At 46.3% G+C, this 27,179-nt stretch overlaps 1 protein-coding gene across 1 annotated transcript; it reads left to right on the forward strand.

Annotated features, from left to right (window-relative positions):
• The first annotated feature begins 4,910 nt into the window (after positions 1-4,910).
• INSIG1 (insulin induced gene 1) lies at positions 4,911-15,852 on the forward strand. Its single transcript, XM_051610514.1, has 6 exons — positions 4,911-5,032; positions 5,343-5,764; positions 8,363-8,487; positions 9,159-9,325; positions 9,804-9,903; positions 13,547-15,852. The coding sequence occupies exons 2-6, from the start codon at positions 5,359-5,361 to the stop codon at positions 13,574-13,576; spliced, it is 828 nt and encodes a 275-aa protein (XP_051466474.1). The 5' UTR covers positions 4,911-5,032; positions 5,343-5,358; the 3' UTR covers positions 13,577-15,852.
• The last annotated feature ends 11,327 nt before the right edge of the window (positions 15,853-27,179 follow it).

The raw sequence follows: 27,179 nt of genomic DNA on the forward strand, positions 1-27,179 counted from the left end.
AATGTATAAATGCAAATAAAATATAGCAAGACCAGAATTCCAACAACTTTTAACCATAGTTGGATAGAACAGTTTGCGTCAAAAACATACTAGCCTCAAAAACTTTCTAATATCAAGTAATTTATTTTTTCAACAACAATATAACCAGAAAATAGTATTTTTGCACAATGAAGTTGAGAGCAAACCACCATCTTGAAGTACTAACTCAGTGAACTCCCTGCTACGAGAATATGCAAAATAATGTTGATGAATGAAGTTGAAACTGAGACAAAGATGTTGTCTTTGTGTGAGGACAGAGGTTCATTGACAGTGAGTCAGTACCCACAGCTGCATGTGCAATGTTGATTAGCTAAATATATGAGAGTTGTCACATGAATGTATAGACATTGAAAGACTGCAGTCTGCATATAATTGTTCTTTCCGTTTTGCTCTAGTAAAAAAAGGCAGCTAGAGACATGTCAGCAACTAAACAAACAACCTTCAATTAACATTCATCATATGCCCACTATGATATTATTAACTACACAAAGACAGAGCTTTGTTAGGATATCTTAGGGTTTTATTTCCATGCTCAGACTCCAAATACAGTTTCTTACCCTCAGATTACATAAAAGCAGCCAGGTTTTTCAGTACTGCTCACTGTGGGTGACTCACATTATTATATACTAACCACCAACACATCTTGTTTCACCCCTTTGTTTTACATGCCTGGAGTGTTCCGTTTAGGGTTTGTCTTGTTCAGAGCCTGTCTGTTCCTCACACTGCTTGTTGTACCATGTAATCACTCCCTGTCCTTCTCCTTTTAGCTTTTAAAGAGGTCCTGCACTGAGACTTGGACAATTCCACAAAACTGTGCTGCAGAACTCGGCATGCACCGTTTATTACCAAGGCGTGCTGAGCTCCAAGAAGGCTTCACTGCAGATTCCTGAGAAATCACACAACTACACTGGAGACCAGTGTAGCAAAGAACTCAATCTGATAAACCGCTGCTGATGCCTAAATATTTTTTGAACTCTTGTACATAAGGTTGGCATCAGGAATCAAACAATGCATGTCACTAAATCCTTGTATGGAGACACAGGAGATTGAGGCTTAGTTTATCACTGGGAAGGTTTCTATTCTCTGTATCAGTCGGAGAAAGTCTTGAAGGTGAATAAATTCCAAAAAAAAAGTCTTCAGTGAATCAGAGAGAGAGCAGCTTTAGGCATAATACAAGTCTTGCTCTGTGATTCTCTGCCACTGCCTTCTGAGATTGTATCAGCAGCCAGGTCATTTTAGGATCTAGTTTAAGAAGGGAGAAAAATAAACTGTCGGAGTATCCTAAGTTTCCTTCCTAGGAGGTCCATGAAACAGCCTCTGTGAGACAAACATTGTCAGATTCCAGACTGTCACAGAGTTTCACACAGAAAGCATGAAAGAACCAGTGATTTTATTTATGTAATAAGCAGTGATGCTGAGTACTCCCAGATTCTGCTGTCTTTGCTAAGGAATGAGATAAAAATAGCGACGTCGTTCATCTTACAAAGACATGTGATCACTTATTTCCAGAAATAACTGTTAAGCATAAAATTTTAGGCATTAATCAAACCATGAAGAGGCCTAACCCTTTTTAGGATTCTGAAAGGAAAGGTAAAGCAATACCACTGCAAAACAACACAGACATGAAGGGGCATTTAACCTTTATTCTAAGCAGGTAAGTTCAAGAGAAACAAGCTTAGGGGCAATTTCTCAGCTAAATGCACAGTCGTATTGCAAGTTTTTACTATCTCAGAAGTTGGTTGCTGCTGTCTAAAAGAAGCAAGAAAGGACACCTCCACATATTGTTATTAATAGGAAGGGGGGGGGGGAAGGAATAAAAAGATGCTGCAGGAAGTAGCAAAGGAGACACACCCATGAGGAAAGGAAAAACAAGATAAAAACAATGCTTAAGAGGTTCTTTCAGGAAAGCAAACTAGCAGACACAGCACAAGGGAATGTGTGAATTCTGCCCAGACACTGAGAATATGGGTAAGACTCGGGGGGGGAGGGGGGAAACAAATTCTCTCTATATATATAAAGATATTTTTTCAAATAAAGTAGAGATGTAGCACGAGCAAGGGTGAATTATATTTGTTACCTACAAGTCAACTACAGAAAGAGATTTCTTACAAACATGGGTTGTTCTATCTCAGATCCGCAGTCCTGTTGATAAATCTCAAAGTGATTCAACAAGAAAGAGAATTTCCCAGGGAAGGAGCTCTAGCCCTTTTAGAGAGCTGCTGAATACATTGCTTAGCAGTCCAGGGATACAGATAAATTACCTGTGTCAATTCAAAACTCATTCACAGTAGCCAAAAAGAGAAGTGTCATGTCTGCATGTGATTTCCTGGAACAAATCAAATGTTTCTGCAGAGGAATCCATAAAATCCTGACAATATATTAAGACTGCTTTCTCTGAAAAAGGTTAACTCAAGCTTACAGTGCAGGTCCATTGGGTCAGAAAAAAAAAATAAAAAATAAAGTAAAAGAAGAAAGGGAAATAATCATGCCTTGAAAAATCTGATGGAAGAAGCCAAACAACTTTAGCATGTGAAACTAAAACCAAAAGCTCTTTCAGAACAATATTGAGCAATGGAAACTGAATATTTACAATGCAGAGGACACATACACTGTGGTTGAGCAGTGAAGTCTGCAAGGCAGGACTGGGCTAGTCAGTATTAAGAGAAAAATACTGGGCTCTCCCATCACTTCCAACAGTGGTACTAACAATTTGGCCATCACCAAAACAGCCAAGTACCTTGTCCAAAGGCACATTCCTCAGCAGGCTCAGCTATTCTAACTCTTTGCATCCCACTTAGAACTGAGCAAAGATCAGAAGGGATAACCACACCCCAGATTAATTTTACTCTTTACTATATACAGAGAACTGCCTCTCTCAGCTTTTCAGTCTTTAACTGATTCCTCATTTTTTGTTACATCTAACACATCTGGAACCATCACTGAATGACTGAATGCTGAGTCTGCCCATCACTGGCTTGGCTAGCAACTGTTCTTAAATCCTTAGTATCATCACTTGGGAAACCATTGGGTCCTATATCTTTTCCAGCTGTAAAGAAGGCAGAGCACATGTGAAACAGACGACCTGCTGGCTCCAGTGAGGCCAGCTAAATAAACAGGAGATCCAGTTATTCCTGCTATCAACACACTAGCCTTCAGCATGTCCAGGAGAAATGGCATCTTAAGAAAACCAGGAGCTGAGTCTCGCTCTGCAGACAACTGTTTTTGCTAAACTCTAACGTGATGTACAGCACACACAGTTAATCATCTCTGCAGGGCCAGCTCTGAGACCCTGGCAGAATCCAGAGGGTGAACATGCATTTAACTGTATTTTTATTACATTACACTAGGCTGGGTACACCCCAACCCAGGCTTTACTGGTGCTGGCACAGTAGCTGCCCAGGTTGTCAGCACCCATGGCAGCAGTCAGGAGCCTGGGCCCGGCTGGCACCCCCTGGCCAGCTGCTGACACCATCCCTGGGTTTGGCACAATCTTCTTACAGTCCTGGGTTTGGCAGAATCTCCTTACACCATCATTTTAGAATTACAACAGCCAGGATCACCAATCCTTTCATCTTCAGGAGACGCCACAGCAGACGCCTCCGACCTTACCCATGACTAAATGACGTATCTCCAGGGAACAACCTGCCATAGAATATAGAATGGTTTGGGTTGGAAGTGACCTTAAAGATCACCGAGTTCCAACCCCCTTCCATGAGCAGGGACACATCCCACTAGACCAGGTTGCTCCAAGCCCCATCCGGCCTGGCCTTGAACACTTCCACGGATGGGGCAGCCACAGCTTCCCTGGGCAACCTGTGCCAGTGTCTCACCACCCTCACAGGAAATAATTTGTCCCTAACATCTAACCTTAATATACACACTAATCACGACACACCCTTGTAAAAAGCCCCTCCCCAGCTTTCCTGTAGGTCCCCTTCAGGTACTAGAATGTGGCTCTAAGGTCTCCCCAGAGCCTTCTCTTCTCCAGGATGAACAACCCCAAGTCTCTCAGCCTGTCTTCACAGCAGAGCTGCTCCAGCCCTTTGATCATTTTCATGGCCCTTCTCTGGGCTTGCTCCAACAGCTCCATGTCCTTCTCAGGCTGGGGTCCCCAGAAATGGACACAGCACCTGAGGCGCTGGGCAAGCAGCCAAGGGCTGGGCTGCCAAGACCGCTGCCACCTTGCAGCCACAGAGCCAGAGGGTAAGAGTTTCAAACTGAAAAGAGGGTAGATTTAGGTTAGAAATGCAGAAGAAATTAATTTTGCCTTCTGCAAAAGGCGGGTGAGATACTGGCACAGGTTGTGTGGCTGCCCCGTCCCTGGAGGTGTTGAAGGGCAGGTTGGATGGGGCTTGGATTAGCCTGGGCTGGTGGGAGGTGTCCCTGCCCATGGCAGTTGGGGCGCTGGAACTCGGTGATCTTTCAGGTTCCTTCCAAACCCAAATCACCCTTCGATCCCAGGATCTTCACCACCGCTACATCCACACCGGCCCCACCGCCGGGCTGGCGGGTCCATCCCTGGGCTCTCCTCAAGGTCACACCCTCCGGCGGAGCAGCGCTGAGGGACCTGCCGCCTTCCCTCCCGCCGTCCGCCTCCACCGGGGGGGGTGGGGGGGCCCGAGCGCTGCGGTGCGGGGCGGGGCGGGGGGGGGGGGCGGGTGGTGTGTCCCGCACGTCATATCAGCCGCCCCGCCGCCATTGGCTGCCGCGCCTCACCCGACCGGCCGCGGCCGCCGGGGCTGGCGCGGCGGGACCCGCGCTCGGCGCTGCCCGCCGGCCCCGCCTCGCCCGGCCCGGCCCGGCCCCGGGGGAGGGGCGGCGGAGCGGTGCGGTGCGGGGCGGCGGGAGCGGCGCTGCCTGCGGCCGCCGGTAGGTCGGCGGCGGGTAACGTGACACGCGCAGCTCCGGGTTTATAAACCTTACACGGCGGGCCGGGAGGGAGGAGGAGGAGGCGGCAGAGCGGCCGAGGCGGCAGCGGGCGCAGCCCCCGGAGGTGAGAGGGCCGGGGAAGGGGTTTAAGCCTCCGAGCCCCGTCCCCGAGGGGGAAGGGGCCGCGCGGGGCTGTCGGGAGCTGCGGGCGCGGGGTTCCTGCCCGTGTCCTCCCGGGGCGCTGGCGCCGCAGCCCCGGCCTCGCGGCTGCTCCTGCCGGGCTCCCGCCTTCCCCCCCCTCGGGCTCGCCGCCCTTCGCCCGGTGCCCCCGGGGCTTGGTTGTTGCTGGAGGGGGCGGCGGTGCGTGCCAGGGGTGCGTGGGGGGCCGGCCCGGCGTTGGGCTGTGCTAACAAGCGGCCGTCCCCCCGTTCCAGGACTCGGGTGAAGCCGATGCCCAGGCTGGAGCACTGCGGCTGGAGCTGTTCCTGCGCTGCCAGGGGAAGGCACAAAGCCCAGCCGGGGGACGCGGCTGCCGGGCTGGCCGCCAAGGTGGGCGAGATGCTGAGCTCCTCCGTCTCCAGCCCCTCGCTGTCGTCGGTGGGGCACGGAGCACGGAGCCCCAGCACCTCCCGTGCCGGCAGCAGCACCTCCGGCAGCGGCAGCAGGAGCAGCACCTTGAACTGGAGTCAGCACCTGGTGCAGAGGAGCGTGGTCCTCTTCGTCGTCGGCGTTTTCATGGCCTTGGTGCTGAACTTGCTGCAGATCCAGAGGAATGTCACCCTGTTCCCTGACGAAGTGATTTCCACTCTCTTCTCCTCTGCCTGGTGGGTGCCCCCGTGCTGCGGGACGGCAGCAGGTGAGTCGCCGGCCCCCACCCGCGGGGCTTTCCCCCCCGCATCCCCCCGCGGGCGGGAGAGGTGGGGGGAGGAAGCGGAACCTGCGACCCGCGCGCGTCCGTCCGCGGAGGGAGGGACGTCAACTCGGGCTTTTGGAAGGCTGCATGCCCCCCATCCCCCCCTCCAGCTTTATCCACACGCAGGACCCACCCACGCGTTTCCTGCGGGTCCGAATTGGTTGTTTTGTTGGGTTTTTTGTTTTTTGTTTTTTTTTCGGGCGGGTGAAGTCTGCTTGCCCCCGCAGCACGGCCTGGAAGCGCCCGGCAGCGGCTCCAGCGCCGAGCGTGGCAGCTCGTGTTTCCCGGTGATAGCTCCATGCAGGGCTTCCCCGTGTGCGTGTTCGCCAAGCCCCGCACAAGCCCCGCAACACCCCACCCCCCCCCTCCCTCCCTCCCAGACCCCCCAGACCCGCAGCCGGGCAGGAGTGGGCGGGGCCTCGCGTGGCGCGCTGCCGCCGCCAGTCCCCGCCCCTCGCCCGCCATTGGCTGCCGGCGAACTGGTGAGTGGCGGGCGGCGGTTCTGATTGGCTGCCGCCGCGACCTGGCCACGGGCTGGGCCGAAAACAAGGAAGTCACGTGCGGCGGCGGCGCCCGCTGCCCGCCCGGTCCCTGCGGCAGCCCCGGGGGTCCCGGCCGCGTCCCCGGAGCCCTCCCGGGGTACCTGCAGCATCCCTGTCGCCCACCCCCAGAGTGCTGATAGCCTGCCCGAGGTCCCTGTCACATTTCTGGGGCCCCCCTAGCGTTCCGAGGTTCCCTCGCAGCGCTTTTTTGGGGTAGCTGCAGCATCACTTTGGGTGCCTCCAGAAATGCGGTGCAGAAGACTTCCGAAAACCCCGCACTTAAGTGCTGGCTGCTGCACCAACTCTGCTCTGGTTGTCACAGCAACTGGCACTGACCCGGTGCATTAGCGTTAATAGCTTCCTGCTGGCCTTGTCAAAACAAAATAAGGCCTTGGTGGAGGGTTGGGGCATTAAAATTGCATTAAATCTTGGGAAATAAACCCACTGTAATTTTTTTTTTCTGCTTGCACTGAAAGTACTTTTTAATTTACGCTTGAAAGCTGAAGAGGAATTGTTTACGAGGGCATGTAGTGATAGGACAAGGGATAATGGTTTTAAGCTAAAAGGGGGTAGGTTTAGATTAGATTTTAGGAAGAAATTCTTTATACAGTGAAGGTGGTGAAACACTGAAGCAGATTGCCCAGAGATGCTGTAGATGCCTGGAGGTGTTCAGGACCAGGTTGGATGTGGCTTGGGGCACACTGGTCCAGGGGGAGGTGTCCCTGCCCATGAGGGGGGCTTGGACTATGTGATCTTAGAGGTCTCTTCCAACTCAGACCATTCTATGAGACTTTAAACAAGTCTTCCATGTTTGTTTTTTTTATGCAGTGATAGTGTCACATGCTGTTTGTACCTTATGTAGTAAGAGAGTATGAATGATAAGCCATAAACATGAATGAATGATAAACTGCACAGTAAAAAGTGTTTAAGATATTCTTCAATGAGAGATCTCACAGTCCCATGGTCACAGTTGGATTAAACTTTGGCATTTAGCTGTTATCATTAGGTAAAAGCCCTGATAATGGCATTAGAATAATTAAACTGTTTCAGCATCAGGTCATATGTTTTTCTTAGAATGGTATGTTTTGTAACCTTCTTAAAGTAGAGGTTATTCCTTTTAGGAGTTGGGGGTGGGGGTGAAGGGGTAGGAGAAGAAACAAACAGATGTTCCATACAGTTCAAGTGTTTAACTCTGGAGTTGTTGACAAAATTTGGAGTTTCGAGGCTCAAAAGAATGAAACTCATCTGGTGTTTCTGCTGGCAACTGAGCTAGCACTAGCCAGTGTGTTTCTTCTGCAGCCAGCTTGCAGGCTGCTAAGGCTGAGAAAGTGCTGCATGAGGATAAAAACTTTGCCTGGTTAATAGCATGGGTAGTTATTTTTTCCTTGACATAAATATGGCTGATGGTGGGTGTGTCTTTAAATTCATCTCTGCTTCTATTTGGCATCAAAATTCATCTGGTTAGTTTGGCAGCACTAGCTGACTTACAGCCCAGCAGAAGGAGGGAAAGCAGCTCTGCCAAGAAACTTTTGAGTCCAGGCAAATATTTAATTCAGGGCCTGACTCACAGCTTATGAGTCAAGATCATAAAACTGTCTGCCCTGCACGTGAGCAGTAAACACACATTCCATTCCTCACTCTAATTAAGTTCTTTGTTACGTTCTGTTGTTTTTTTGGAACACACCAAACATCTGCTCGGGATGTCAAATGAGATACTCTCATTGTAGAAAAGGAGCTTAAAGTCAGATACCTTAATACTGCAATATACATCTAAGCTTTAAAGATTCAAACAGGACATTGCTTTTTAGAGTGGGGTGGTTTGTTGGCTTTTTATTTCTAAAGCAGGAGGGTAATCATTGTTTTTACTTCATCAGGCTTACAGCAGCGTGATAAGCACCTAGGTACTTTGTCAGGCACTTCTTTGCCAAACTAATATTTAGTAGCACTGGATGAATCATGTGATAGTGGTTAGTAACAGTAGTTGTTGCATCTCTTACAGCTGTGGTGGGCCTGCTGTATCCCTGCATTGACAGCCACCTGGGGGAACCACACAAGTTCAAGCGAGAGTGGGCCAGCGTCATGCGATGCATCGCGGTGTTTGTTGGCATTAATCATGCAAGTGCTGTATCCTTGAACTAGTTCCCGTTGTTGCTTGATGGGCTTTGTCTGTTGTCATGAAACAGTCTCCCTCATTCATACCTGGGAGAATTCCAAAGGTAAGGATGGCGCTACTGGCAGAGACAAACTTCTGTGAGATCTGCAGTAGTGAAAGACAGATAACACAGTTCACTTAAGTAGCTGGGAGGTGTTTCGGGAGGGAGGAGGGGTAGACATCATAGTATGTCTGGTTTAACTGCAAGTGTAAGAGTGTAAGTTGTGTTATTTTTATCTCTATGTTGTCTACACCTGATACTTAACACAATTAACTAGTGAACTGTGCTGAACTGTTCAGTAAGAGTGTTCTTAGTGTGGGATAATGAGGGTTTGAGCAGAAGACCTAAATCAGCAGGGATAATGGGGCTACTTGAGACAAAAAATCATAAAATTTAAATGTATTACAATATAGCATATTATTTAGATGCTCAGTGTGACAAAATTTGATATTGCCTTTGCACTCACACTCCAGTCAAAGTCAGCAACAGGCAGGTTGCTCGACAGGTCTGAAAACCAGATCTGTGATGCATTGTGTTTAGAGAAACAGAATCGCTCACTTTCAGTTTGAGTTCTCCCTACTTCAGGCTCAGCAGCAGGATGTCTGCAGGCTTAAAAGGATTGTCCTTAACATCTTTTTCCAGAAACTAGATTTTGCAAACAACATCCAGCTGTCCCTGACTCTAGCAGCCTTATCTCTGGGTCTTTGGTGGACATTCGATCGTTCAAGAAGTGGTCTCGGACTTGGAATTACAATAGCCTTTGTAGCAACTCTCATAACCCAGTTTCTTGTATATAATGGTGTTTATCAGTAAGTGATGCTTTTAAAATAGTATTCTAACTTTTTGTCTTTACTAAAAACAGGTGTGTACGTGCACTGGAAGTTAGTTATTAACATATGGTGTGTTGTTATAATAAGACGTTTTGTCTAAGGCAGCTAATAGTCCAGTTGTTCAAAATTATCCAGTTGAGAAGTGGGAGTGTAGGGTGGGAAGCAGACAAATTGGGATGTGTGTTGAGATGGTAACAGCTCAGCAAACTGAACTTTTCCTGGCTTGATATATCAATAGCTGGCTCTCAGTAGAGATAATTCCTAAACTTGGCTGGCTCGGACATTGGGGTTTAGAAATTTATGAAGTTAACAGACTTGGTTTGGTCTCCCCATTTCTTCTGCAATACTGGGGTGTTTTTTTGGTTTGGGCTCAGGGAGAAAATTCTATAACATCTTGCTAACAGTGTGTAAGGTGATGATAATAACTTGTCTCTAACGTATTCCTTTTGTTTACTAGGTATACATCCCCAGATTTTCTTTACATCCGTTCATGGCTTCCATGTATATTCTTCTCAGGAGGTGTGACTGTAGGAAACATAGGACGCCAACTGGCTATGGTAATTAATGCATAATTAGCATTTCCTTTAAAAATCCAAACACCTTCCTTTGTTGCCAGTCCAAAAACAAGATGTGCCTGTAATAAGGGTATGACTCACAAATTGTCAGAAATAAATAGGTGTCTTCTGAAGAGCTGAAATATAAGTGCACAACCTGAGTTGCCAGTAGAGAAGAAATTGTTTTACTAAGTGTTTGAGTGTCTTCTGTATTTCACTTTGTCCAGCCACCACCTGAATAAGACTGGAGTCAGTATGCTGCTTCTGGTGAGGATCTTAACCACCCCTAATCTGTCAGTACTTTGAATTAGCAGCTAAGGTAGCTTGAGAACTGAGACACAGATGGGATTTCTCTAGTTACATATGGAGTAAAGCATTCTTCTTATGTAGATGGAAGGAAATGACCATATCTAGCATTAAATTTCACCACTCTAGAATCAAATACACCCTTCCTGGTCACTTAAGATGTAGTTCAAGTATCACTCCATATATATGGGATAATAGAATATAAATTATTCTCATTTGCTAGGTTCTTAAGTAATCATTTCCTTGCAGCATACTTAAGAGTAAACCCAGCTGTATGCTTGCACATCAGGCTTGGTTGTGAAGTGTTCTGACAGTGATGGATAGTAATAATTAATACTGTATTGATTTCACTTCTGCCTTCTTTGCTACATAAGTCCTTTATCCTGGAAAATATCCTTCAAGTATTTCACTTCTCTAAGGCTGCTGTGGCTTATGTGCCTTTAATTTTTACTGACAGAAGAGCATTTGTAGACTTGATAGTTCCTGAAATATTAGTCTCTGAACTGTTCGGTAAGGAGGAGAGCTGCTTTTGGGGACTGAAGCAGGAGTGAGTAAAAAGATTAGTCCAAAGCTAACGTCTTGCCTGGAACAGGCTTTCTGTCTCTTCTGCCTAGCCTTGCTAACCCAGTGGGTGAATGCTAATGTACTTCTAATTTGGACAGTCTGAACTTGGTGCTGCAGATGGACAGGCTTGCAAATAAGCTGGGGAAGAGAGCTGTGTTGCTTGACCACCACTGGCTAAGATTAAAGACAATTTTCTTTTGTATCGAAGGTTCTCAATTACAATAAATTAACAGTAACCCCTTGTAGAAAAGGCTGTTTAAAAAAAACCAAAACACAAAAACATAGGGCAAATCAACTCCTGTTCTTGAAGTTTTTCTTTTATGCTGGCTGGAGACCAAGTTACAGATTTCCTGGAACTGTGGTCACAATCTTAACCTCATGGTCAGTTTTGGTTTCCTCTGAGGTTCTCTAAAGTACAAGCTCAGTGCTCCACCTTCACATCTCAGTGATGCATGTTATCTGCATGGTGTTTTTCTTGGGACTACATGTATTGGGGGAAGAGGAGGTATAATTTCTCTCTTGAAATTTGCCACTAACATTAGGTGAGAAAGCTACACTAATATAGTTTTATTTAAGCTTTGCTATTGCAAGCCAAGTCTCAGAATAAAATTCTAGTCAGTTATATGCTACAGTTCTGCATTTCACACTGGCATGTACACCACATCCAGTTGTTGTGTTGCTTGTGTTAGAAAGCAAAGGAGCCTTAAAGAAGAAAGAGCTAAGATAAATTTGGGCACATAGGACTTTTTTTCCTTTGACTTCTTTTCACTCGATATCTCAGCTGAATGTAGCTAAAATCAGACTGGCTCCCACCTGCAGCTTTCCTGCCTATCTTGTCTTATTCCTTACAAAGAAAGAGGGAAGTTGGCAAGGCAACGTGTTCTTTGGTTATCTAGAGGTATCCTCTCATGTGTTTTCACTGCCATTACTTAGTCTGGAAAAACTTGGAGAAGCCCAGCATTTTTGTAGGAACATTTTTGCAAGTTACTGTGAAGCATTCAGTGCTGGAAATTCAGAGAATTCCACTTCCAAAACAGAATGGTAGCATTCAATCTATCAGGTTTTTCTTCTCTAGAGATGACCCAAAAACATCAATCTGTCTTGTCAGCCATTTGCACTGTGGCAAAAAGATGGAATATTGCTTTTTTAAAAACTAAACCCCAATACAACAGTTATTTTTGTAGCTGTATTCTTCTGCAGTCCCTGAGCTGTTTGGCTGCATACATTGCAGATCAAACAGTAGGTATTTTCTGGACATGTCCAGAGCAGATGGTGGCACCTGTGGAAGATACTCCAGTGGAGTCAAGTTGCCTTGCTTCTTCCTCAGCCCCTGCCTAGCTTTTGCAGTTAGAAAATAAATTAGAATGAGAATGAGAAGTTCCCTTAGGCATCCCTGCACATCCTGAAATACCTTAGCTAGGAGGTGCTCACTGCTTTTCAGTCACTGGTTTTCAAGTGACCTTACATAAAATCACAAAATGGTTTGGGTTGGAAGGGACCTAAAAGATCATCTACTTCCAAACCCCCTGCATGGGCAGGGACACTTCCCATCAGACCAGGTTGCTCCAAGCCCCATCCAACCTGACTTTGAACGCTTCTGGGGATGGAGCAGCCACAACTTTCTTGGGCGACCTGTTCCACAGTCTCACCACCCTTACAGTAAAGAATTTCCTCCTAATGTCTAATCTAAATCTCCCCTCTTCCAGTTTTGATCCATTACCCCTTGTCCTCTTGTTACAAGCCCTTGTAAATAGTCCTCCCCAGCTTTCTTGTAGGCCTCTTTCAGATACTGGAAGGTTGCTACGTGGTCACATGCAGTATCCAAGTTCAGTGCTCCCTTTAAACAAACCTGCTGTTAGCAGAGGGGTTTGTGTTTGGGTTTGTTGTGTTTTTTTTTTTACTATCAGCTAGAGGATGAAATCAAATATTTTCTTTAAGAGCTTGATTGCAAAAGAAAAGGTGAAGGTGCTGCTGCCACCATCAGCTCTCACTGCTCATTATGACACCTAAACTGTCTCAGTGCTTATCAGCTGGGCTAAATGGATGGCAACACTTCATTCTGAGCTGTAGCCATCATGCTCAACTTCTGGCAAAGGTATTCACAACTTGGACCTCACAGATACCTATTGTTTGTTAGTGCTTGAGGCTGCAGAGCTGTGAATGCATTCAGTACTTGCAAAAATGTTCTCTAAAACAGAAGTTGGTTAATTTTCTTACACTGATATACTGAATTGGAAAGGACCTTAAAAATCATCTAGTTCCAACCCCCTTGCATGGGCAGGGACAGCTCCCTCTAGACCAGGTGGCTCACAGCCCCATCCAGCCATACTAGAAAAGGGACTTAGGAGGAAATGGGTAAGTCTGTCAGATACCAGGGTTTCATTGGAAAATAAAGTGACTTACTCTTGAAGACAGTTTGAAAGAGGGCTGTTAAAAGATTAATTAATGCTCATTAAGTGAAGCACTGTGCACCTTCTGCTAAGAAATGAACTGAGATAGGGAGGAAAGCTAATGAAGTCTTATAAAAAGCAGTGCAATTGGGTAGATGAATTGATCAGATGCACTAATGGAGGCAGCACAGACCCACAGTGACTTTTTTGCCCACAGCTAAGGAGCATACCCTTGTTGAGCTTTTATAATAAGCCATTTGTTTGTTGTAGCCTAACTGAAGATAGTTCACTATGTAATCATTGAAAATATTGCATAATGTACTCACTTATCAGATGGTATTAAATGATAACATGTATTTTTTGTTGTTTTTTTTTTTTATCCACAGGGTATTCCAGAGAAACCACACAATGACTAAATCTTCAAAGAAGAGAGCACAGTGCCAGTGTGAAAGCAACTTTACAAAGATGTGTTCCTGTTATAAATTGAAGATTATTTAGAAAAAAAATAATCTCTTTATGGGCTCACTGCACAAATTACTTGTGGAAAAAAAAATATTAATCCACTCTTAGAATAGCCAAGTGAAATTAACTGCTTATCTTGAAATCTCACCCTGATTTACCACATAAGCATTTGCATATGGCTGTTCTCTGGAAGAGTTTAACACCAAGTTGCATACAACTGTTCAGGCTAAGTGGCAGTTTTCCAAGTATTAGATTCCAGTGTAAGTTATTGAAGCAGCTGCCATACTTTAAAGCCTTGAAACTGAAATTTAATTACATGCTCTTGTATCAGTGCCCAAAGGAAGTAGATTGATGGTGCTTAACAATGATGAAGTATGGTTTAATAGGAATAGTATTTATCCAAATCTTTTTTTAAAAAATAGGGTTATTTAAAAATAAGAGTGATCAAAACAGGTTAAAGGCATTGCACTAGTGCTTTTAGGAGTCTTATGAAGGAATCATGTCCCTACATGTAATGCTGCATTAAGTTTCTGTCTTTCACAGTGGAGAAGGCTGGAGGGTTGAAAATTTGGAAGTCACCTAGTTGGGGGTTCTAAATTACTTCAGTACAATAGGTGAACACAGAAGACAATCTTGTTCTAACATCAACTTTCCTAGGAAATTCTGACTGGAAGTTTCATTACTTCTGAAGCTTTCAGTCAGATTTGCAAGAGCCAAGTTCTGGCCCCAGTCAGTAAGAAATTTTAAAGTGTGTGAGTATTCCTGCTTAATATCAAGACACATGCTTCAGGATCTCACTGAAGGAGGTCTTGGGTGGCTGGTGTCACTGAAAAATGTGTGTTGCAGGCCATTGCTTGGCCATGGAGTATGTGCCCCAAGCTCCCTAGATCTGCAGTTTCCTCTTCAAGGTGTCTTTGATCTTACTTCTGTTTGAGTTGGGGTTTTGACTGAAAGGACTGGCAGCAGAAGCAGGCCTAAAATGTGATTTAAACTGTATGTAAAAAATACAAACAGCTCTTTTTCTCAGTTTGGTTTCTGAAAGAGATCACTACTTGTTTTTTTCACAACCCTATAGAACTTGCAATCTGTGATTGCCTTCTTAAAAAAAAAAAGTGCTTATGTCACTACATTAAACATTTGGTGTTTCTTAATACTTAGTTCTGGTGAGCACAATGTATTCATTTGATAGCTTAGACCACAGGAGACCTAAATAGCAAGTATTAGGTCTTAAAGTTGAAGTGCAATGTATAGTAAATCTGAGCCTCATGTTCTCTTCAATCAAACATTTCTGATGAGAGATTAAAGAGAAAAAGGTTCTGAGTTCATTTCAATGCTGCATGGAGTCAAATGGAGCAATAATTTATTTAACTAGTAAAGCTAGTTTTGTTGTATCTTTCATTGAACCCAAATTTTTAGAACTACTCCAATTTTGTGGTTATGGTGTACTTGTAAACTTTTATGGATTTGCCTTTTTGTATTATGCAATTATTATTTTTTTTTGTGTTAATTTCCAATCTCACATGGCTTCAGATACAGTTAGAGGCATCAGCTAAAGACTGACCCATCAAAATGATGTTGAGGGAAGGTAGCAGAGTTCTGGCTGTTTTCACTCTTCTAAGGGAATGCTGTAAGTGCTGCTTGTGCTTTTTTTGTAGCAGGAAACATTTAGCACAAAGTCTGTATTACAGAGCAGACCCCAATTCTAATCTTAGTTTGGTGTAAATTGAGTCATTTCATTGGTATGAGATCCTTCCTCAAATGTTTAAAACCTAAATAATCACATTTTATAGGACTACTTGAAGAAATTAGGTCCTCAGATCAGGACTGGATCAGCTGAGCTCTTGTAAAATATGCTACCTGGTGGGGAGACAGTTTTGTAATCATCTTGAAACCAATTTCAAAAAGTTATAAAACCAGATGTAAGTTGGAGGTGACAGTGATCTCTACAGCTGTTTGACTGGTAGACAAGTATTTTTTTGTAAAGAGTGAAACTAAATCTCTTACGTGTTAGAAATAATGCAGCCAAAAATGTAAGTCAAAAGTTCATATTTTGCCAATATTTCTGAGTATCTTAACCAAAGTGATTTGTTTGGAAAAGGCAGGGGGGGAAGTAAAGAAAATTTGCACTATTCTGAATTTGAACACTTAAATTCTCATTCTTACTGATAAGTTTTCAGCGGTGTGTTTGGTTTTACACTTTTTTTACTATTAAAGTTTTAAGATCAAGTCATGTTTGCCTTGGATTCTCTGTATTCACATTATGCAGGAATTACTTTTTTAAAAAGGACAGTTGTTATGGTTACATAACAAATATTCAGTCATGCATACTCAGTGGTTTAAAACAAAACAAAACAAATCCTAAACTGAATTTAGAGATTAGTTTTTAGAGGGGTATCCAGCTTGGATTATACACTCAAAGAAACAATCTTCTATTGTGCCAAGAAAATGGCATAAGCATATGTTAGGGTTATGTGACTTAAGGTACAGAATCTTATTATCATCATCTTCCATGATGCTGAATTTTGTAATTTGAAACAAAATGTGGAGGGGGCAGGGTAAACATGTTCATTCCTGTTGTGTCTTGGTTATCTGCAGTAATGATGACTGAGCTCTGAAGCATCAACAGCAAGCAGAGCTGGGAATGCTGAGCCATTCTAAAACTTGAATCATCTGATTCAGGGAAGGCAAATTCAGACCAAAAAGTCTTCAATTTTACTGCACTTAAATACTTATTTCAGACTTCTAGAACCTGCTGCATTTGTATTGAAAAGAGTAGGATGGGGTTTTGAGCCATCTTCATCCACATCAGTGCAGAGTGGTGGGTTAACTGAAGAAGCCTTCATTAGAAACTTCTTAAGTACTTTAGCACAGATAGCCTGTGCTACCTTGGTAACTGAGGTGGATGTTCCATGTCATCTGAGGAGGTAGCCCTTAACAGCTCCAGTCTGAGGGTGGCCCAGCTCCTCCAGGTACATTGCTTTCCCTCAAACTCTGCTCAGGTTTTGTCAAAATGAATAAAAGATATTAAAAAAAAAAAAAAGTGAAATACAGCCTGGTCTTGGAGAACAAGAACATGATGGTCTCCTTTTGAAACAGAAAAGTGTGTACAAAGTTTATAAAGGGAGAGAAGAGTCTTCCCAGCATGAATTATTTCACCTGTGGATAGTTCCTGCAATTTCATTCAGCAGGTTATTCAGCCTCTGGCTTTAAGCATGGGGATTTGCAGGTGCTAAATTAGCCACAGGAGGGCCCATAGTCTGTTCTCTGAATACAGCAGGAACATATTGAGATGAATAATGAAATTAAGTCTCAGTTGCTTTACTGCACATCAGAGTAGCTCCAAAATTCATGAGAACGAAGCAGTACATGCTGGACTAATTGAACAAAGCATGCTTCTAGATAAGAGATTATTGAGGGCCCTATCTGGCAAACCTGTGGGTGATCATAGGTTCTTCCAGCTAAAAGGTCAAGAAAAGGCACCTTTGGTGATGGTGGTTTCTCTGGGCAATGAAATACCACATGGGTTGCCCCATACCTAGTTTGTAGTCCTTCCCCTGAATTTAAATCCTACTCTTGTGTGGTGATGATTTTCCATCTTGATGGGCTGCAACTGGGGACAAAGGAATGATGTGTGCAGTAAAACCACAGTTCTCGTGACTATCTGTGTGATAAAGTTTGTAGGTGGTGCTGGTGCTACTGGCCTCATCTGCTTCATTTTCTAAGACCGAATTCAAAGTATGTATCATGATTTCTATAAATAATGCATTAATGCCCAGAAAGTCCTAAAGGGTCAGAGCTCACATGAGTTTTACTGAGTACATTTTTTTCTCCAGCTGCAAATCATGTTTTCTGTATTAACAGTAAGTCATGCCTGTGTATTAAGTCATTTGAGTGCTATTATTTTGTTCTATTAGGTATCAAACAAGGGCACTGACTTGCTGTGTTTCCTAGGGATTAAAATACTGCCTTCCTCACCCTTTGGACTTCATCCTTCTCCACGCCACCCCAAGGCAGCAGAGACCTGTGCTGGATTTCTAGTTTGCACACTGTGCTGTCTGGACCTTTTCATTCTGGGATTTTACTCTCAGCTAGTTCAAGGCCTTTTTTTGCTTCCCCCCCCCTTTTTTTTGCCTGCCTGTGAACATCTTTTCACAATAAAATAGTCAGCTTGCTGGAAGGACCTGCATTCCTCACCTCAGAGCAAGCAGGGAGCTGGGTTGTCCTGCAGAATCTCTGCCTCGTTCTGACAATTGCATTTCAGAAAAAGAACTGAAGTGTTTGGTTTGTTTGGGTTTTCAAACATAGAAATAATAAATATACCCCAAATTTTCTCAGCTGTTCTCCCCTGGCTCAGAAGAGGAGCTCTGCAGGGCCAGCTGCATGGCTGTCACATTGTACTGGAGACTGCCACAAATTCCAAAAGCAGCTCTTGGGGCACAGGTACCTCAAGCTGTGTGTTAACTCTGAAACCTACAAGCTGTCATTCAGTTTCTAAACCTACTGCATTGTCATGGCTTTATAAAAAACAAGCTACTGTTGAATTTAGTGTTAAATATAATCTGAACCTGGTGTCATCCACCAGCAGAAAACTTGTCCATGATCCCTGCTCAATCCTGGTGTGCAGCTGGCAGACTGGAGGGGAAGGTTCTTCTGGTAGAGATCTGTGCTGCTGAGCTCTTCCAGAAGGACCCTGTAGTGTTGGACCCTGGGCACTGCATGGAGCTGTGCTGGTGGACTGAGCAACAGGCTCTGAGTTCTGCAGACAATTTGCTGCTGCTGCAAGAGGTGAAGCAAGCTGGTGTAGGAAGGAGGTGCAGCACATCCCAGCCAGCATTGCAGAAACCCACTCCAAATTTTGCCCTGCAAGGATCACACAGTGTATCCCAAAAATCTCTGTGAAGCTAATTAGGGATGCAGAGCTTGAACTGAGAAAGTCAGCAGGAATACTAAAACCCAGCACTAGCAAAGTAAACTGGGCAGAAGTCAAAACTTCAAGGGCTCTCTTGTGCAACAGAGATCTTGCCCAGACCAGCAGAGTTCATTAATTTCCATGCAGAACTCTGCAGCAATTGACTTCTTTGCAAGCTCATTTTTCTTGTTTTGCTGATGCACCTTGTGAGAGACTGGTAAAATTTTGGACCATTTTGTCCCAAAAAAACCAAGACAGATGACCATGAACAGCTGAAACAGGACATGCTTTGCAGAGGTGGGGTAGTGAATTGTTTCTGGGAAGTTTTCTGAGGGTTGTGTAGCAGATGTTTCACCACCAGTTCTGAACCATAATGGTGCTGTAACCAAGGCTCACAAAACATGCCCAGGACAAAGGCTGCATGCCAGTTGGATGTGTCATGGGGTAGCAGGGCACCCACAACAACCCCTCCATTTCCCCTAAAAAACTTTTGCAAAAGCCCTAGAACTCATGCACAGGGGTTCTCTGTCAAGGTTCTAAGAAGAGGGGGAGAGCAGCCCCAGGTGCACACCCGCTGCTGGAGGAAACCAGACAACTACTCTTTGGTGGATCCAAGGGTGGTGATATTTACCTTTCCTCATTCTTTCTCCTTTCTTTCTCTTTTCCATTTCTTCTCTTCCTCTTACTTCCTTGTTGAGACTTCGTTGTTAGATGTTTTTTATCTTACCTCGTTGTTAGATTAGAAGCTTTTTATTCAAAACATCTGCTACTCCAGAATTAACCATACTTGTGTTTTAAACCAAATGTTGAATAAAGCATTTTTTAACCATTCAGGAGCCATTGTCATTATTCCTGCCCTGAGACAGGGTGTTAAAATATTCTCCTCCCTCCGGACCTCACTTAGGTGACCCCCCAAGCATCTTGCCTAAGGTTATCTTGGAAAAAGTTGAGTAAAAGTTATTAAAAACACCAGAAAAAGAGCCACGCAGTAGTAGGAGTTACTAGCTGCAAGTGGAAGAAGATAGTAATGATATCTAACACGATAATCAGCCCTGATGATTTTACTTAGGTTTTTATCAGATTTTTTTCTTTTCATGCAAAAAAAAAACCAAATTTGTATCACCAGGGCAGATCCAGACTTCATTGCTTACTTTTTACTTCATCTTTAGGCAAATAGCTTGTAGTGCTGCTGGGATGAGAGTCCTACCATGGTATGGATGAGTCCTTACTAAATACAGATTTGAAGACATGGGGACCTGTGCTTCTCTTGGTGGGACCTATTTGCAAAAACCAAATACCTACTATAGACACCTCAGGGTATTCAATGCTTCCCTACAGAGCTGATATGTCAGGCACAAGAGATCCAAAGCCAAGAGCAGCAGCTGAAGGCCACACAGATGATGTGGGACATCTCAGATGGCACTAGGGTCCAGTTTTGAACCCCACCCCAGATGTCCACTAATACATGAACAAAAAATGTCGGTGAGTGTTTAAGCTGAGAAATACCAGGGTTTCAGGGTTTTGCCCAACAATCAAACATTGGAAGCAGACCCTGAAGCCAGCAATGCACAGATACTTTAGCGTCATCACATCCACAGCTCATCATCATGAGAAGGATAAATCTCCTGGAAGGTGCAGCCAGGTGAGGGTAGCTCGACCATGAAGCTATGAAGTTGATAGAGCAAGTAGCCCAAGACTGGAACTGGTGAATGAGGCTTTCCCATCAGATCCGCAGTGGGACTTGGGGAAGGAACAGCTGCATTTGCCTGCCTGCTCCTTGGGCATGTTCCACCTGCTTAATTGAAGGCAAGTCCAAATGAGCCATCTGTTGACCTGGCTGAGGAATCAGAGCTTCCCATTAATTTAAAGATATTTTTACACATTATTAAAGGAGTAGAAGGAAAGGAGAAATGGAGAAAAAATAACGGTAAGAAGCTTTGCCTTAGAGGCACAGGTAATATCTGCAACAGCTGCTACACCCTATGCCTAAGTTAATTGTTAAATGAGTCACCCTGGCAAAAGAAGCATTAATAAAGGGAAGTGAAGACTGAACATCTGGAAAATAATATGAAAGGGAAGAATTTTCATATTTTGGAACTCCTTGCTGGGTGGGAACTGCTTGGGGAGACAGCTCTAATTGCTTGTCTGAGAGAATGAAAAGTGAATCTATTCCCAGTCTGAAATCAGCAGAGTCATTGCATATTCCTCTCTGCTCTACTGTCCTAGTGCCACAACTGTTACTTGGGGCCCTGACCTGCAAAGACCAAGACACACTCTTCATCTTCTGTGCCTGAGTCAGACAGCCATGAGGGTCCATCAAGCCAATGCTGTGCATGGGGTACAAGCTCAGGAGAAGCTGATTTCAGCAGCTGAGCACAAGATGCACTATAAAACCAAAGTTTTTCTGGTGGCAACTGCGCTGATGAGGGTGTACCAGGATTCATTTTGACAGATCTCTCTCTACCTGGGGCTGTCTTACCTCCTCAGCAATGGCCATGTGGTAGGAGGGAAGAACATCAGGTCTGCTTGCCCCTCCTGTGCATGTTTCTGTGGATTGTGGCATTTTGCTGGGTACGGGGAGGTAAAGGCATGGTCAAGTTTCTCCCTCTACACAAGAACAGCATGGCCAATGTACAGAAAACATTCAGCATGCCTGGGGAGACCTGGTCCACCTCAGCAAGTGCAGAAAGTGTCTGCACTGCAGTCTGAGCTAAACTCTGTCTCCACTTCAGCACTTGAAACTGGGCTGCATGAAACTCAGGAACTTTCTCAGGTGTCATTCAACTTTGTCAAGGAGAGACAAAGTGGGATTTGATGGATCCTTCTGATGGTGGGATGTTGGGATTTTAGCACATACCTGGAAAATGGGTTCTGCTGCGATGCCTGTTTTGTATCTGACTGAGATTAGTTTTTCTGCTCACCATTTCTTTGGAGAAGCAGCTAATGATTCTTCCACCTTCCCTCTGCTTGCTCTTCTTACTCTTCTGTCATTTTGCACTTTCTCTCAGTCCCCTCTTTCCTGTTTTTCAGAAGTTCCTCCACTAAAACCTTCCAAACAATGCTGTACAGCTTGGAGATCTCCATCCAGCCCTGGTACCTACCAGCCCAGGGTTGGTCTCTACACAGACAAGAACCCAGACAGGTGGCTCCTGGGCAGGGACTTCCCAGGGCAAGAGTCCAGAAGGACACAGTGGGTCTGCAACAGGCACATGGTGAGGGCAATGGAGTGAAAAAGCACTGAACAAGGGCTCTGCAGCAAGACAGGAATCACAGCTCTTATTTCAGCAGGAATGTAAAGTTTGAGCAGCCTGATCCACTTTTCTAAATAGATCCTAGAAGCAGCTCAACCACAACCCAAGCAAGATGCTGCTCCCGGCCTTCACTTGCCAGGCATCACTAGTGGCACATCAAGCCCTTTTGAGCTTTCATTTCCACCTGCAAAAGAAACAGGAGAGGTTTTGGGTATTTTACATCTGCATTTTTGAAGGTGAAGATGCCAGCCTAGGCACAGGCATCACCGATACCGAGCACCACACTCCCAGGGTCCCCTAGCACCCCAGCGTGTCCTGGTGCCACCCCTCTGGTGCCACCAAAGGGAGGAGAACACTGGACACCTATTTCTAGCTAGCTGAACACAAAATCATCAGTAACTGGCAACTCCCATCCGCTTACCGATTTTTTTCTGGAATAGGTGTGTGTGGGAATGGATCTTGCAGGCAGAGGCATCGGAGGGGTTGAACAGATCTGACATGGGGACATGTCACCTGCCCCCTCCCAGCACATGCTGTGCTGTTGTGGCACCACGCTCGGGAGAGGTGCCCAGCAGCACGGAGCAGGGAAGGGCTCAGTGGGGCCCTGATGTGGGTGCCAGGGACAGGGATGGAGAGGGAGGGCACCCTTGGTTGCAGGGAGCAGGATGCCACCAGAGCACAGGCAGGGAAGAGGCTGCAGCAAAGGAGGGTACACGCAGGGGGCCGGGGCCAGGCAGGCATGTTCCCAAACATCCACGCAAGGATCCTAAAACGTAATTATGAAATTTTAAAAAACAAGTTGACGTTATAATTATAACGGTTCCTGGAGGAGCCGTGTAATTGAATTCTAGGGTGTCTCACTCTTATTGCAGACGCTAACAAGAGAATGGCTCAGCTTCCCTCGCAGCCTTCCCGGAGCCCTGCAAAGCTCGGGAGACACCCAACAATTCAATTATTGTTTCCCTCTGGAAAGCAGATCATTTTAGACACGCGGCCAGCTCTAATTACAAAGGAGAGGGGGGAAATTTCTCGTGTCCAAAATTATATGACTCATTAAAAGGATTTACTTTCCACCAGGCCTGAAGAGTTGAAGCTGTGGTGGAAGGATGGGAAGGTGGGGAGGAGTGGCATTGCTGGTGGGAAGGGCAGGGACCTCAGACCTGCAGAAGCATCCCCGAGAGCCTGTGCTCAGGGCTGAGCCTCTCCAGATCCCCCTTCCCCAGGTAAAGCTGTTTTCCACACAGAAGGAAAACCAGGGCTGCAACCAGAGGTGGCCGAGCGAGCAGGTTTCATCAGACCACGAGGCTTCACCCAGGCAGTGCAAGGAGAGCTGCTCCTTGTGCCTGCATTTGGCAGGAGGGAGGCCAGAGCTGGGGTTGGGGGAACTGTCCTCCTCCTCCCAGCTCCCCTCAGCAATAAAAACAAGGTCTTTTACTCAAAAGCTTCATTATGCTGTTGTAGGGCATTGTGTTTGTGTTTGCTGGTCTTTTTCTCAGATTATTTTTAAATGCTCTTTTTGGAGAAAGACAATTTTACGCAGGGGAGGTCCCTTTTCCAATTACCATTAATTAACTCATCTCTAATAGAATTTTTTATAGCCCTCCGTTTCCTGTGGCCAGGCAAAGGCAGCAGGCAGGAGCCTGAGCTGCTGTTCTGCCCCAGGATGGATCAGACCACTCTGAACCCTCCCGAGACAGCACTTTAGAATGATTTCATATCTATTTTTCCATTTTTATATATATTTTTATAATTACAATCATGCCTTCGTAGGCTCTTCAGGGACCATACTTATGCCCAGTGCACCCTGCTCAGGCAAGGGGGAAGCAATGCCAGGCACAGGGTTCCCAGGACCCCCCTGTCCCCAAATCCACTCCTTCCCTCCTTTCTAGTGCAACGAAATGAATCCGCATGTCGTGTTTCTGGTTAATTTGAAATCTTGCACTCGTTAGATAATCCTGTTAGTAGCTTGCAAAAGCAAGGGACCCCTTGTATAATCAGTAATTATAACAGGCGTTTTATGTTAAATTATATCTAATAGGCAAGACAAAAAGGGAAAAAGGGGTTTTTTTTTGGATGGAGCCTTCCTTGTTAAAAAGGAAAAGAAGAAAAAGGGAAAGTCTTCTCCATGGTGCAATTCTACACCTAGGGGGGAAATTAAAAAAAAATGAAGTGAGTGGGGATGTCAGAGCCGGGGTGCTCAGAAGGTGAAATCGGGGTGATTTCGCTCCTCCCCACCTTGCAGGACCGGCCCCAGCCAGGCACCGTCGAGACCCGCGGGGCTGGGGGAGTGTGGGCGGCTGCGGGATTGGGGGGGTGCGGGAGGCTGCGGGGCTGGGCGCCCCTGCCCGGGGGCAGGAGGAGGAAGAGCATGTGTACCCCGGGGCTGGGCCGTGCGGACCCCTCGGGCCCCCGCTGCCCGCCTCCGCGCCGACGGGGCGGGCGGTGAGCCCCGTTCCCCCCGCATCGCACCCCACCGCACCCCACTTTCGCTGGGCGGGGGGGGGGGGCAGAGCGCCCAGCGCAGGCTGCGCGGCCGGGCGCGGATTTTTCTGCGGCGGGTGGAGAGCTGAAAGAGCGAAAAGAAACCTCAGCGGGGAGGTAGGAGGTGGGGGGGGGGGGGGGGTTAGGCGGACCCTAAGGAAAAGCGGCGCCACACACACACACATACACACACAAGTAGAAATAAAAATAAAGACAATAAGAATGAAATAAAAAGATCTTTCAGCCTTCTGGCTGCTGAAGGGGGTGCAGCACCCCCAGATATTGCACCTTGGCGGCAAAGATCGGTCCTCACCAGCCCACGGAGGGGCCGCGTCCGCGGAGGTGGCACCAGCCGAGCCTGGCTCCCCCCGCGCAGGGGCCGCGGGTGCGCATCTTCAGCCCCTGCTCCGCGTTCTCGCTCTGCGGGGCCTGAGGGCTCCCGTCCGCGGGGATCCAGTGGCAAAGATCCTTTTGTCTGGCTGTAAGGCCACCGGCCCCGGGGGCTGTGGGTTATTGGTTGTGCTGTCTGATCGAAACAGAAGATGATAAAATAAAATATAAAATAAAAGAAATATAACTATAAAAATAAAATAAAATAAAATAAAATAAAATAAAATAAAATAAAATAAAATAAAAGTCCAGGGCAGGCTGGAGCTAGTGGCTCTCTGCAACTTTTCCCCCTCTTAAAATTACGCTTCCATTAAACCGTCCCCTAAAACGTGACAACGTTTAAACACCGGAGTTATTGCAAATACGTTTAAGCAAATAGAGTGGCGAGGAAATCTCCCTCCATAAACATGCAATCCTGTCCTTTAAACACGTCCATAATCAGAAAATCTAATTTAAAAACTAACGGGAGTGCCACGTTTTGTTAATTGGGCGCAGAGCGCGGAGCAGGGCGCAGCGCCGAGGCGGCTCCGCGGCCGCGCGGGCTCATCTCAGGTTTTCCATGTGAGATGGCAGATTCCGCCCGCCTGCCCGAATTTCAAACACCATGTGTCAGGACGAGAAGCAAATGTTGTTTTAGCAGGGAAGTCGTAATAACAAAGCCATTTATGCAAGCACATTAGAGCGGCGGGAATCTTGCCTGTTAGTTAAAATTTTTGAGCCAGAAAATTAAAAACAAATATTTAACTTCGCGATTTTGAACCCCTGGCTGCTACCGCCGTTAAACTTTTGCCATGCATATGCAATGAATTCAACCCAAGCTCTCGCCCAGCGGAGGGAAATCGGTTTAATGCGGTTCAAAATAAATTAGTAAGAGTCTGGATCGATTCCTCACCGAGGCGCGGAAAGGACGCGCTGCGCGCAGCCGGGCCCAGGGTAACTTTGTCGGAGGGTGGCGAGTCCCTGGCATCACTTGGGGCACCGCCACTGCGGAAAATCGGCGTATTCCCGGGGTTTAGGTGCCCGGGGGACGGGCCTGGGGAGGCGGAGCCGCTCCCGACCAGCCCCCAAGCCGTTTCCGCGGGCGCGCACCGGCGGCCGCGGCTCGCTGCCCGGGGACCGAGCCTCCGCCACCGCGCAGGGGACCGCGGTGTTCCACCACCCGCGGAGCTCGGCTGCGAGCCAGCGGAGTGGTGCGGGGCGGCGCTGAACTTCAGCGGGGCTGAGTGAGGGGGAAAAGGGATGGAGTTCGGGAAGGGAAAGGGAAAGGGAAAGGGAAAGGGAAAGGGAAAGGGAAAGGGAAAGGGAAAGGGAAAGGGAAAGGGAAAGGGAAAGGGAAAGGGAAAGGGAAAGAGAAAGGGAAGGGAAAGGGAAAGGGTGGAGAAAATCAAGAAGAGGAAGAGATGAAAAGGAGGCAAGGAAGAAGGAAGGGGGGAAGGAGAGGGGAGAAGGAAGGAAGGAAGGAAAGAAGGAAGGAAGGAAGGAAGGAAGGAAGGAAGGAAGGAAGGAAGGAAGGAAGGAAGGAAGGAAGGAAGGAAGGAAGGAAGGAAGGAAGGAAGGAAGGAAGGAAGGAAGGAAGGAAGGAAGGAAGGAAGGAAGGAAGGAAGGAAGGAAGGAAGGAAGGAAGGAAAAAAAGTGACAAGGAGAAAAAGACAAAATCAAAAGAAAAAGCAAACACGAAAGGTGGAAGAGGGAAGGAGAAAGAAGCAGCCCCCAGGTAGCTGGACAGTATTTGAGGCCAGCCCAGCAGACCACGGGGGGGGTTGGGGTGGAAGGGCAAGAGGGTCCGGCCCGGGCAGGGGGGCCAGCGAAATCCCCCGACCTGAGCACCCACCCCAGGACAGGGAGCACCCCTGCCTGGGCTCGCAGCATTACTGTCACCACAGCTAGTGCCCTGCCACTTCTCCCCCAGCAGACAAAATCACTCCCGTTTCTCCTTCTCATTTTCCCTTTTATTTTTTTCTCCTACCGCCAATTTGCCGCCCCAGCCTCATTTCTCCGTAAAATTCGATTTAACGACTGCAGGATGCACCGAGCGCCCCAGGTCCTGCAGCAGCGGGACGGGGCATCTGCCGGGGCCATTGGTAATTGCAGCTTTTGGGGGGATTTGGGAGCTGTTCAGCATCGTGAACCACGAAGTGTCATTTCCTTGGCTCGCTAGGGAAGTTTGTGGGAGTTATTTTTATTGATGTGCTCCTGGTAGATTGTTTTGGCAGTTGCAATTTCCGTGTGACATATCCAGCCTCTGCTCCAAAAATCGCGAGGAAGAAGAGAAAAAAAAACCCAACAAAACAACAAACAAAAAAGAAGAAGAAGAAGAAAAAAAAAAGCTTTGACATTTATCCCCAGCTACTGCCGCTGCCCAGTAATGTTTAATTACAAAACTCAGCCCCGGTGCCAGTCTGCATCGGTCATTAGGAACCTTTCTCGAAATCTTGTCAACCTGGAATGACAAACAGATTTAATGGAGGCAACCACATACCTCCTGGTCTGCCAGCTGAAACTGAGACTATGCAAAAGAGGATAGAA

This window comes from Apus apus, chromosome 2 (genome assembly GCF_020740795.1).
Source record: "Apus apus isolate bApuApu2 chromosome 2, bApuApu2.pri.cur, whole genome shotgun sequence".
In the NCBI taxonomy this organism is placed as follows: domain Eukaryota; kingdom Metazoa; phylum Chordata; class Aves; order Apodiformes; family Apodidae; genus Apus; species Apus apus.

Coding starts and splice junctions, on each gene's coding strand:
- INSIG1 (XM_051610514.1), top strand. CDS start 5,359: ATGCCCAGGCTGGAGCACTGCGGCTGGAGCTGTTCCTGCGCTGCCAGG. Junction 5,765..8,362: donor GTGCTGCGGGACGGCAGCAG/GTGAGTCGCCGG, acceptor CATCTCTTACAG/CTGTGGTGGGCCTGCTGTAT. Junction 8,488..9,158: donor GCATTAATCATGCAAGTGCT/GTATCCTTGAAC, acceptor ATCTTTTTCCAG/AAACTAGATTTTGCAAACAA.